Source organism: Cynocephalus volans, chromosome 6 (assembly GCF_027409185.1).
Source record: "Cynocephalus volans isolate mCynVol1 chromosome 6, mCynVol1.pri, whole genome shotgun sequence".
NCBI lineage: Eukaryota > Metazoa > Chordata > Mammalia > Dermoptera > Cynocephalidae > Cynocephalus > Cynocephalus volans.
In genome coordinates this window covers 49,576,310-49,589,520 of record NC_084465.1, presented here as the reverse complement: position 1 = coordinate 49,589,520, position 13,211 = coordinate 49,576,310, and the positions used below count along the sequence as shown (strand labels likewise).

At 31.6% G+C, this 13,211-nt stretch overlaps 1 protein-coding gene across 2 annotated transcripts in view; it reads left to right on the top strand.

Annotated features, from left to right (window-relative positions):
* Nucleotides 1-13,211, top strand: part of KMT2E (lysine methyltransferase 2E (inactive)) — a 92,250-nt gene that overhangs the window by 54,535 nt on the left and 24,504 nt on the right. For both annotated transcript variants that reach the window (XM_063098998.1, XM_063098999.1), the window contains 7 exons: nt 3,539-3,597; nt 4,602-4,774; nt 7,777-7,815; nt 10,187-10,417; nt 10,533-10,663; nt 11,740-11,857; nt 12,951-13,060. In XM_063098998.1, coding sequence (XP_062955068.1) covers nt 3,539-3,597; nt 4,602-4,774; nt 7,777-7,815; nt 10,187-10,417; nt 10,533-10,663; nt 11,740-11,857; nt 12,951-13,060 — 861 coding nt within the window. The remainder of the gene's footprint in view (nt 1-3,538; nt 3,598-4,601; nt 4,775-7,776; nt 7,816-10,186; nt 10,418-10,532; nt 10,664-11,739; nt 11,858-12,950; nt 13,061-13,211) is intronic.

Here is a 13,211-nt window from a genome sequence, read left to right as displayed (position 1 = left end):
TAAACAAATTCTTAAAAAAGAAATAACCACAAAATCATTATTGTGCATGCAACAGAATTTCCGTATCATCATCTAGCCACTATTATATTATTGATTGGTTAATATACATCTCTGAAGTCTCTAGTATCTAAACCTACTGCCCTCATTCCTACCAGCCCCGATCACCTTCACATTGTGTTTAGGGAACTCAGTTGTTTATTCTGATGAGTTTTGCCAGTTGCATTCTCATGATTTCACAAGTTTCTCTGTACTGTATTTCTGTAAAAAGTTATCTATGATTATAAGCTTGATCAGATTTAGGTTTAATTTTTCTTTTTTCAGAGTAATTCATAGACTGTGTTCTATCAGGTGACACATAATATCTGGTTGTCTCTAAGATGGGAGCCATTGACAGTCCTTCTTTAGATCCATAAACATATTAGCAGTTGCAAATTAATGATATGTTAATTCTGCTGTTTATCAGTTATTAGCTGGAATATTTCTGTAGAAACAAACTTCCTCATATTAACTGTTCACTTCTCTTAAGGTATATTTCAGTGAGAAAGGCAGGATAAAAATGCTTGTTGATTTTTAGCCTTTACCAGTTTTGAGAATAATGAAAAAATTTTAAGTATCATTATGCACTCATGGATTCAGATGTAGTGGATGTCAGTCTACTGCAGTTATTATCCTTATTGATGCTTAAATTTCATTCTATTTTTGGTCAGTGGGGACCTCTTCAGGTTGGCTGTTAAATCCTTTTGACGGTACCCTAGTGCAACTTGATAGCTTCTTTACTATTTAGTATGACAAGATGTTTCAGGCTTATTTTACACTTCTGTGCCCAAACTCAGAATTGGTTTTCAAGACTAGAATCTGTGAGTTAGTCATGCTCCTTCCTCCTAGATTGTCCACTGTTTCTAGTCTTTTTAGCAGATTAGATATTATGTTTTATCTACTTGTTTATTTTTATGGTAAAATAAATGAGTTTATACTGATAATTGCAATTCAAATTTAGAAACACAAGTTTTTATTTAACCATTTCTATATTGCATCTATATCTCCTTTTATCCTAATTCTTAACAACACAGAGAATACTGTGATTAGAATATCACACAATTACTCAATTGCTTAATCTCACAGAAGAATACAACAGTATCAGAGTTAGGACACCATTAGGGTATAGTCTCCACGTGGTGTATGGTCAATTTATTGTGTTTAAAGCCCCTTGCAAGAATTTCACTGTGTGGTTATAGTACCAACTGGATACACACTTACGCCGTTTAGGTTATTAGTTTTATTTTTTATTTTATAAAATTATACGCTTTGAATTAATTGTAGATTCACATGCAGTTGAGAAATAGTGCAGAGGGAGGCTGTGTATCCTTTACCTGATTTTCCGCAGTGGTAACATCTTGCAAGACTATGAATACAGGATCACAACTAGGATATTAACATTGATACAGTCAAGGTATAGAACATTTCCATCACTGCAAGGATTTCTAGTGCTGCCTTTTATATGAAGTCACTCCCACCTTCTACCCCCATTCCACCTCTCCCTTGTTGACCCTTGGCAACCACTAATATATATTCCATTTCTATAATTTTTTCATTTCAAGAATGTTATATAAATGGAATCATACAGTATGTGACCCAGTATGTGACATTTCGGGATTGTCTTTTTCACTCAGCATAATTCCCTCTGTAGAGTCATCCAATTTGTTGCATGTATCACTATTTCATTCTTTTTTATTTCTGAGTAGTATTTCATGGTATATATGTACCACAGTTTGTTTAACCATGTACCCATTGAAGAACATTTGGGTTATTTTCACTTTTTTGGTTATTACATGTAATTTTGATAGGTATATTTGTGTATAGGTTTTTGTGTGAACCTAAGTTTTCTGTTCTCTGGGATAAATGCCCAGGAGTGCAATATCTCTGTTGTGTGGTAGAGCATATTTAGTTTTATAAGAAATTGTCAAATTATTTTCCAGAATGGCTATACCATTTTACAGTCCCACCAGAAATGTATGAGTAATTTAGTGATTTTTGATTTTTATGAACTGCTTTTTATATTTTATCTACTTTTACACTTACATACTTTACAATTATGTAAGAAATGGTTTTATCATTCTGAAGTCAAATATATAAAACAAGGTATATTCAAATAAGTCTAACTTCTATCCTTGTTTCTTCCAACCCAGAAATTAAAATTTTTAAAAATTGACTTTTCTTTTCATTGCTTTTCTTATACACAGATATGTACCTATATATTTTGTATTTCCCTCCTTACTTAGGTAAGCAGTAGCATATTATATAGAGTACTTGCCACGTTTATTTTTTTTTCTTAAAAATATATACTGAAGATTACTTTATAGTAGTATATAGAGATTGACTTATTTTTTTCTATAGTTTCAAGATACTTTTAAAAATGTACTATAGCTTATTCAATTAGTCCCCTTTGTGTGGATATTTGAGTTGTTTCCAGTCTTTTGTTATTGCAAATAGAAATGGGATTGTTCAGTGAAAGGGTAAGTGCATATGTAAGATTTTGTTAGATATTGACAATTTCCCCTCTGGTAGGAGCTGTGCAGTTCTGAATTTCCACCAGTAATGGATAAGCATGACTATTTTCCCAAGCCTAACAATAGAGTCTGTGACAGAATCAGATTTTTGCCAGTTTAATTAGGTGAGAGAAGTGGTCATGTCAGTGTAGTTATACTTTTTGTGTTTCTCTTATTGTGAGTAGTGATGTATTTCTATGTGGTTTTGTTTCACTTTATGATAGTTATATCCTTTTACTGAATAGTTTTTGATGGGGTAAATATTTATTGATAAATTCAGTAAGAATTGGTTAAAACCTAACCATTAAGAGGGCAGTCAGTTGGAAAGATCTGCTTATCATTCTATGATAACTAGTATACTTATCTGTGATGCTTAGGATAGTTACATGTCCCAGTAGATGTTAAGGCAAGACTGTTACTGAATTGTAGACATTTTAGTCTGGAGCTCTTATTCTCGCATATAAGAATAATGTGGTGTTATTTTGTCTCTAGACTAATAAGCAGGGAAAAAAGTAAAATAAATTACTATGGATGATATAGTTCATGGGTATAGGCTGAGGGAGGTTAATGAAATGTTTTACTTTATTGCTAAATTTCAGGAGCAGAAATAATTTGAGGCAAATGCTAATACTGTAGTCAATTCTAATTATATTATACATTTACTTTAAGAAATTAAATTTTTGATTTTAATTACATTGTTAATATTATGGTTTTTGCCAGACTTTTTGCTTCAAATATTCAATTAGAAAAAAAGAAAATGTGCTTGTTTCCTAAGTGAAAATTTTTCTTAACAGAGAGAAATGGAGTCACTTAACTGGCACTTACTGCTATAATATATTTAAACTGTAAGGCAAGGGATGTTGTATATTTTTATACTGTCAGTTTTTCACTAAGAATATTAAAGAAATATAAAGTGTGTCACATTTAAAACAGATCTTCATATCTAAATTTATGAAATTTTGATAAATAATCATGTTAATATTTTAATGTAGGAATTTGGATAAAGAGAAGGCGGTGCTACTACAACGCCGGAAAAGGGAAAATATGTCAGGTGGGTAAAAAGGACCTAAGCTAAGTTAAGATTAGTGCAATTGAGAAAATAACTGGTCTGCATATTTTTAGTTAGATGTAAACACCTTATTGATGAATGTTGAATAGTTTACAATCTCAGGTATAGATTTTAAATATTCTTTCTTGCAGATTATAGAATAAGTATTTACTTATTTTAGGAAATATGGAAATAGAGGAAAAATAAATAATTTAAATCGCCCATAATTTTCCTGCACGTACATGACCTATTGGTTTAAAGAAGGAAGTGTTGGTTAGAGTGTGGTACTGATACTACCAAGGTCAAGGATTTGGATCTTCATACAGGCGGGCTGCCAAAAGAAAAAGAAAAAAGAATTGAAGAAGAAAAATATTTTTGTTCTTCAGAAAGATGGTGATACATTAGTTTATCATGTGGAATATTATTTCTTTCATTTTTAGGAATAGAATTTTATGAATTTTCTAAATTCTGTATAACATATGGCAGTTTTCATTTTGGCTTAAAACATGTTGATACCAATGCAGGAGGTTTTGAATAACTGTAGTTTATTCTGCCATGCCTCTTTGATGAATGTTTGGGTTGTTTCCAGTATTTGTTTTGTGTTGTTTTGTTTTTGTGGGGTTCTTTGTTTTGTTTTTTTTTGATGGCTGGCCAGTATGGGGATCCATCCTCAACCTTGGTGTTATAACATTTTGCTAGATGTGGCTAAATTCCCCTTTGTAGGGAATTTTGAATTTCCACTGGTAGTGTGTGTGAGTGCCTGTTTCCCACAGTTACACAACCAGAGTATGTTGTCAGACTTTTGGATCCTTTCTAGTTTAATGTGTGAGAAATTATATTTGTAGTTTGCCTTTAAATGTATCTTATGAGTGAGGTGAGTGAAGTGAAAAAATGTGTTTATTCTTTAGAAACATGGAGATAACAATACTTTGTCATGTAGAGTGCTGCTTTATTTTATTTGAAAAAGAGATATTACACGTGCAGTAATTTTTATTTTGCCTTTGAAGATGGTGATACCAGTGCAACTGAGAGTGGTGATGAGGTTCCTGTGGAATTATATACTGCATTTCAGCATACTCCAACATCGATTACTTTAACTGCTTCGAGAGTTTCCAAAGTTAATGATAAAAGAAGGAAAAAAAGTGGGGAGAAAGAACAAAACATTTCAAAATGTAAAAAAGTACGTTTTTTTTGTTTTGTTTTTAGATGAGTAGATAAGATAGATAAGGAGCTGAGTTTTATAGGAAAGGCAGGAGAGGATAATAGCTAAAAAGGTGGTAGGATCTAGCAAAAGTTTTTGGTTTCTTTTAAATAATTAAATGTATTTAAAATTTTTAATGTGTTTGAAAGATTGAAGTGGAATAGAGAAGAAACTTTGCAAATTGTTTTGGAATCATCACTCTAATGGGACTAATCATAGAAATGCAAAAGCTAAAATAAAATAGAAAAGATTGCTATTCTAGAGAATAGACATAGCAGTCCTAAATTTTTAATAACATATTAACAGGTAAAGGAGCATATAATGATTGTTTATAGCTATAGCTCTATTTGAATTATATTTAACTATTTTAATAAGACTCCCAATTTGTTAAATTTCTTACCACGTAGATTTTTTTTTTATTTAAATTTTATTATAGTTATCCCTATATCTGATGGCAAAAAACTGTTTATAAGCTAATTTTTTCATCAAATTCATTATCATTGCTAATGAATACTTTTGTCATATAAGGTAAAAAATACTTTCTACAATGACTATATTGCTGTTGTAGAGTGAAATTATACCTAGTTGTGAAATCAAGCTTTCAAAAAGCTTTATTTTTCTTGAGTAATTCCTCATGATATAATTGATTATTTAATAGGCAGCATAAACACATTTTTCATTTTTTAATTTCATCTCCCTGTTTAAAATAATCTTGACTGTCTGGCAGTCTTCATGCATATGTGCCACTTCTTTTCTGTTACTCTTCTGCTTGTATTTTATTCAATCTGGACAACTTACTGTTATCAGATTCTATCTTGAATCTTTTATTCCAGCACTTAACCACACGTTACCTTGTTTCATTGTGATTTTTCTCATTTTCGATCTATTGTAATTTACACAAAGTAAATTTTATTTGTTTATTGTATAAAAGTTACTTTGAAACCTTATCCTCGTATATTTCTGGTTTTAGGTCATTTGGATTTTGTAGATTCAGCATTTTTTCTGGCTGGGATGACTTTTGGGTATTTGAAATGAACTAACCTTGTGTCTTGGATTGTGTCTTATTTATTTCCAAATATTGCTGTGCATTTAAAAAGGAAGTATTTTCTCTGGTATTAAGTTGGTAGGGGAAAAAAAAGAATCTAGGAACTGGTCATAAAAGATATATCTAGTTCACTCTTTTCTTATTATTTGAGGGCAATATGTAATATAAAATATATAGCAAAAGGACATAGTTTTACTTTTCATTCAGCCTATTTTTATGGCTAATTGTTGAAAATGTGAATGGACTTAGCAATAAATATTCTGGACAGATGACAGTTTTTAAATAATCATAAAACCCTATTAAGATATTGTTGGTGTTTCAGCAATTCAAGACTGTGACACGAAGTATTAACATTATTAATAATGCAAAATAAAGTATTAAAAGACATAAATTTTATATTGTGATCCATATATTAATTTGGATTTTTAAAGTAATATTTTAAAATTTTAACTTGTTAAGATTTTTTTCATACTGAATTTGGTTTTCCTTTTAGTTCATAAAACCATTATCAGCAAATATTACTTATGAATGTTCTATTACCATTTTTCTTTCAGTGTTTCTTCTCCAAACCAAACTTGTATCTTCCTTGACCATCGTTTAAATTCTTTTTTGTTTGTTTTTTGTTTCCACAGCACAGCCATTACCCGGGCTCTAAAATCTTTTGGTTGTCTTAAGTATTCAACATCCAGATTTGTTCTCAAAAGCTCTATTGATTTTTTTTTCAAAATCTCTCTTTGATATATTGGGGTTTTTCTTCTTCTTTTTACTGCTACAAACTTAGTCTAAGCCTTCCTACCTCATAGTAATACAGTGTTATCTTATCTTCTTCCCTCTTTAATCTATTCTGTATTTGGTTATCATATTTCCTTTAAATATCATTTATATCCTTTCTCCTTTCAGAAATACTCTATAGATTCTTAATTCACAGTGGAGAATGTAGGATATTTAAGACAGAATCATAAAACGTGACTTTTAAAATAAGTATTCCATGATCTAATTTGATATTTTTTTAGCCAATCTTATACTACTTTTCAGTAGGTAAAAGTGGTGGTATTATTAGTTTTTTCTTGAATTTGACTTCATTTCTTCTATTTTATGCCTTCTTTCATAGTTTTTTGTACTACCAGTATTGTATTCCTTTCATTTGTTTGTCTATCTGAATACATGCATTCTCCATAGTTCACCTTGTTTTCTCCCCATGTAAAAGTTCTTTGCCTCCTTTGTTTTTTTGTTGTTGTTTTTTAATCTTGCTCTCTTGTAACATAACATCTACACACAAATTTGGCACTTAAATATATTTGGATCTATATTGCTAGCTCTAGGTTTATGTTTGCTAGTCTCTCTAAATAGAGGTTACACTTTTGTGGGGGGATGAGAGGGATAGGAATTAAATCCTAAATACCATTTTCAAGATCTGGCAGATTAGTGGGTTCTCAGAAAATATTTATCGAATAAATAGAACTCTGTTTATCACAGTGTTTATTACTTAAGCCCCATTGAGGGCTCAAATATTACATACTAGTTGCTTAGAGAATTAAAGTAATAATATAATTTTGCCCCCCCCCCAAACATGTCTCATCACTTCAATAAAATTATTAAAATATTTCTAACACCTTCCTAATTTTTACCATAAATCTTTTTCCATGGCTGGAATATTGAACATACAGAATATTTGGAAATTTCTGTCTTGGCATCACTATTATATACATATTTTCATATTCTATATAGTCTGCATTCTATTCTTAATAGTAGGATAGTATTCTAGTTAGATAACCCTTATTTACTTAAACATTCTCCTAGTTCAAACTTTCTTGGTACCAAATTTTTTGTTATATTGTGACACTGTAGTAAAAAGCTTCAATGAACCAATTGATTTTTAAATATTAACTATATCCATTTTTTTAAAAACTAACTCAGAATTTCATGTTTATTTTAGGCCTTCCGTGAAGGATCTAGGAAGTCATCAAGAGTTAAGGTAAATACGTTAAATTTAAGGTGTTAAACTGACATCAATTGTCAGTTATTCCGGAGCTTACTAAGTGATTGCTTGTCCGTATCTTTATGTTCTCTTTATTGTGTGCCATTTCATTGCTTTTTATCTTTACCAAAAGTGGGACCTTAGAGTTCTAATTGGGTTAATATACAACTTTTGTAGTTTTACACTGTTAAAACATTAAGCAAAAGGGAGATGTATATAAGCAACTTCTGATATTAAAGTTTTGGATAATTTGAACTTCATTTATCACTGCACTTTATGTGTACATTACCACTTTGTAGTAGTATGGTGTACACATAAATACAGAATCACATTTGAAACTTGAAAATTTGCTCTTCTGCATAGTTGGGATTGTACAGAGTTAAGTCAGTTGTCATACTATAAAATCATTGTAAACCCACAATGTAAATACAAACTAGTTATGTGTACCTTGAATTAATTAGAATATATCCTCAATATTTTAGATGCTAAATTTCTGAGAAATACAAGAGCCCCCACTTCTGCCTCCTCCCTAAAACACAGGTTTCTGTTGGGTCACAGAGGTCAACTGTACAGTGTTGTTAAAGCTTTCTGGGTTAGGTAGTAAAAAATAACGAATTTCTTAAAATTCCCAATATAAATAGGAGTAGGAGTGTGTTACAGTATATCTGTTGTACATGTAGTATCAAGTGTAATAATTATTCATTATTCTACATTTCTAGAAAATGAACCATTAAACAGCAGTCCAGTGATTACTTTTGAATCGTTTTGCAATTCTTTCACAAGAATGTTAATACATGGTGTCACTCAACATACTGCAAGTCCAAAGTCCCATAAAATATTCTTTATATGTTAAAGCTGTAGTAAAGCTGTATACTTACTATGTTAACTTGGATTTATGGAATTTGCTCTGACACAGAGTAAGGAGGTCTGAAAGTTTTTCAGTTAAGCTGCTGGAACTATTGATACTCTAGCAGTCCTCCTATCTTCCCAGTATATCTCATCACCTCAATACCAGGCTTAATGAGGAAGGAGCATATGTTACTTAACTGAAGTATTTTTTTTACTACATAAATAAGTGACTAGGGACATAAAAATTTTTAAAAATTCTTCATTCATCTTTAAAAATATCTCTTCCTTAACTTAAAGGTATCTCTTTAAAATCATTACAAGTCCAGTGTGAATCTGCAGTACTTTTTTTTAAGGTTCAAAAGATATAGAAGAGCTGTATTAAAGACATACCAAATCAGTAGAGGAGTTCCTTGAGGGACCAAAAAAGAAATAAAGATTTGAAAACTGAGTAGATTCCATTGATAAAGCAGAGGAAAGCCTTAATACAAAGTAGTATCTCATATTTGTATAAAAGTATTTTTATCAGATGGTCATTATAATATAGAATTTGTATATACATAAAATACCAATTGGCAAAATAAGCCTACCCCTATCAAATAGTTGAGCAACTTAGTATACTTTACACTTCATTATAGAAAACAATGATATTTTTTGTAACAAAGATTGGCCACTCAGATGGACTGATGGTAACATGATACTATGCATGTATACATATCTAATAGGATATATAAGGATCTTTATGAAATCTGTATGTGTTATTAAAATTTCACAGTTATGTTGTAATATGATAGAAATCATTTGTGTTTTCTCATCAAGATGTTCAATTAATTATGAACAGCATTTACAACTAAATTTATCATGTGGACAAGTGATTACACATCTTTGAATTGCACTAAATGAAGATATCAAAGGATAGTTTTGTTTAAAAAAACATGTTAAAATTATAATGTGTCAGAAAATAAATTTATACTTAATATGCAGCATGTGTGGTTCTCATAATAATTGCAAATGTGTTCTAGTTAAATTGTGAGTATATAACAGATCTTGATTTGCTGCTATAAACTAGATATTGGCAATCTCTAAAATCTGAAATTTCATATGCTCGTTTTTTTAACCATCACCTGACATTGATCAAAAGTTTTGAGTAATTGCAAGTTTATTTGCGATCCTCTGTTTGCTTACCCATACTGACAGTGAAGCTTGAATTTCTGCTCTTCCAACTTAACACAGCTTGCTTCAGTTTTCCAACTCATATTTGTCTGGTATGCAGTATAAAACTCAACTAGGCTGCTAATTTATGGTCTTCTTTTTACTACAACCAATTTAGAAAGCCAAACATTATTCCTAGTTTATATTATCTGATGGCTGGCTGGTGAGGATCCGAACCCTTGACCTTGGTGTTATAACACTGTGCTCTAACCAACTGAGCTTAAACAGCCAACCCTGCCATTAATTTTTTATGCATTTGCATATAAGTATTTGAGATCAGATATTAATGCTTAGTTTGCTGTAATTTTAGGGTTCAGCTCCAGAGATTGATCCTTCATCTGATGGCTCAAATTTTGGATGGGAGACAAAAATCAAAGCATGGATGGATCGATATGAAGAGGCAAATAATAACCAGTACAGTGAGGGTGTTCAGAGGGAGGCACAAAGAATAGCTCTGAGATTAGGCAATGGAAACGACAAAAGAGAGATGAGTAAATCAGATTTGAATACCAACAACTTGCTTTTCAAACCTCCTGTAGAGGTAAATATATCATTTGTCAAAAAATTATAAAACAAAACCCTTTTTATACTATGTATCTTTAGTTAGACTGAAAGCAAACAGGTTTAATTAATCTCAACATTTACTCTGATTTTAGAGCCATATACAAAAGAATAAGAAAATTCTGAAATCTGCAAAAGATTTGCCTCCTGATGCACTTATCATTGAATACAGAGGGAAGTTTATGCTGAGAGAACAGTTTGAAGCAAATGGATATTTCTTTAAAAGGTACATTCATTTACTTTCCCATGTTCATTTTCTGTAGTTAAATATTGAATTTTTGGCTATTTTACCTGGATCCTGTGATTATATGTATTTTGATTTCCTGTGTGATCATTTCAGTATTTAAAACCGTAGTGTTATTGAACAGTGACTAATGATAACTTTTGAACTATGATAAATAACATAAAATGCAAAGATATATTCTTCCCCGTCTCTGTTTTGCCCAAAGTCCTAAAACAATCTGCTTCAAAGATAAACCAACACCAATAAATATAGGATACCAGTCAGGAACTCTTGATTTCCTGAGATTACAAGGAATCCTTTCTATCCAGGTCCTGTGCTAATTCCTCATAACATAATTCCTAGAACCAAAAAAGACCATGGTGACCATAGGCAAAACCTCTTCCTCTTTATGAGGCAGTGTTAGATTTGGTTGTACATTATTGCCACCACTTTCATCTCCCACTGTGTTGGTATTAGAATGGTTTTAGAGGCCTCTTTTGTGGAGAACTGATATGACTCTCTTGATAGCCATTGCTTTCCTGAGGTCTGGAACCATGTTCCTGTCTCTAGGGTGGTAACATTCCCAGTCTATGTTCTACCATTATTAAAAACACTTCTTGTTTATAACTTGAGTTTTTACTTCAGATATAAAAGATACACAAGAATCCTTCCGTTATATAGCGGGTTTGACCTGCAACAGGAGTATAACACACACACTTTTAAATGCACCAGGAAATATGGATTTTAAAGGCATCGGTTTATGGATGCCTTTCTGTAAAGATAATAGTTATTCTCATTTTATCTTTCTTTGTAAATATGAATTTTTACCTTCAATTAATTGCTTTTGATTTAGGTAAGGTTAAAAGGGCGGGTAGAAATCTCATTAACAAGAGTGAGTTCTGTAGTCAGAATACCTATAGTCAAATCTTGGCTTCACTACTTACTATGAGTCTTAGAAGTTTCTTAAACTCTGTGTTCTTAGATTTCTTCATCAGTTTGCCTCTGAAGAGGCAGATTGTTATACTGAACAGGAGATTGTTATACTAAACTGTTGATAGCTTATGTTTCTTTCTGTGTAGACCATACCCTTTTGTTTTATTCTACTCTAAATTTCACGGGCTAGAAATGTGCGTTGATGCAAGGACTTTTGGGAATGAGGCTCGATTCATCAGGCGTTCTTGTACACCCAATGCAGAGGTAAGCTTATAGAAATCTTTTTGGGAGGAGGGGCCTATGGGTGTGTGGAATCTGAGTATTAAGCACAAAAGTCTGGTAGTCTAAAACACTTTTCAACTGTTGGTACATTTTATACTGCCAAGCATCTTTCTAATGTGAAAATTTAGGTGATGTTGGCTGTGAGGTCTTAAAAATTACTTTGCAGGGCTGGCCCCGTGGCTCACTTGGGAGAGTGCAGCGCTGGTAGCGCCGAGGCCGTGGGTTTGGATCCTATGTAGGGATGGCCAGTGCGCTCACTGGCTAAGCGTGGTGCGGACCGCACCGTGCCGAGGGTCACGACCCCCTTACCGGTCCAAAAAAAAATTACTTTGCACATTGAAGAAATTGTAATGTTCCTTGTAAGAGGAAATATTGGACTTATTTTTGTTTATCCTGGAAGCTCTGTTTGTGGATCAAATATATGCTATGGTTTGATATGTTAGATGACAAAGCTAAAAACTGAAGTGATTTTATATGTGCTATGATAAATTTTTTTGTAAAATTATATTTTAGTGTGGAAGATAAAATAATGTTGGTTTTATTATTTACATGCCAAAATAAACACTTATAATTTTATAATGTTGCAGCTAAGATTGTGGATTTTGGAGCCAGACTTAGTAGATTCATGTTTCTCTGAGGACAAAAAGAGTTAATACATATAAAGTACCTTGAACAGTGTCTGTCTTAGAAAAGTGCAGTGGTAACTCTCTGTACCATTACCACATTTCATTAAATCTAAGATGCCATCATTTATATAAGATTCCCAATTTCAGAGATGCTACAAGGTAAAAAAAAAAAAAAATGCATCTTAGAATAAAAGAAATACAATATTTTTTTTGGATGCCATATGGTAGGCTCAGGGTGTGAGTTGGCAGTGAGTAGCCATGTATGTTTGAAAAGCCTTCCCAGCTGATAACATTTATTTGTAGTTATAAATCTTGTAAATTAACGGCATGTTTTCCAAGTTGTTTGCGAAGTACTTTGAAAAGAATAGTTTTTAAAACTATTGTAGGATAGATGCTTCTAAAGGAGAAAGTAATTTATAGAAATGTAAAATTATTCTTTTAACTAACAGGTGAGGCATGAAATTGAAGATGGCACTATACATCTTTACATTTATTCTATACAAAGTATTTCGAAGGGAACTGAAATTACTATCGCCTTTGATTTTGACTATGGGAATTGGTAAGTTCAAATCTGTAAATATATAATCTTTTGTTTCAAAATTACTTCTTAATGTCCTAATAATAATTTACGTATTGTCATTACTGTTATAGCTTTTTATTTTTATTTATCATGAAGCATTTAAAAGTACTTGAAAACAAGCATTTTGGTA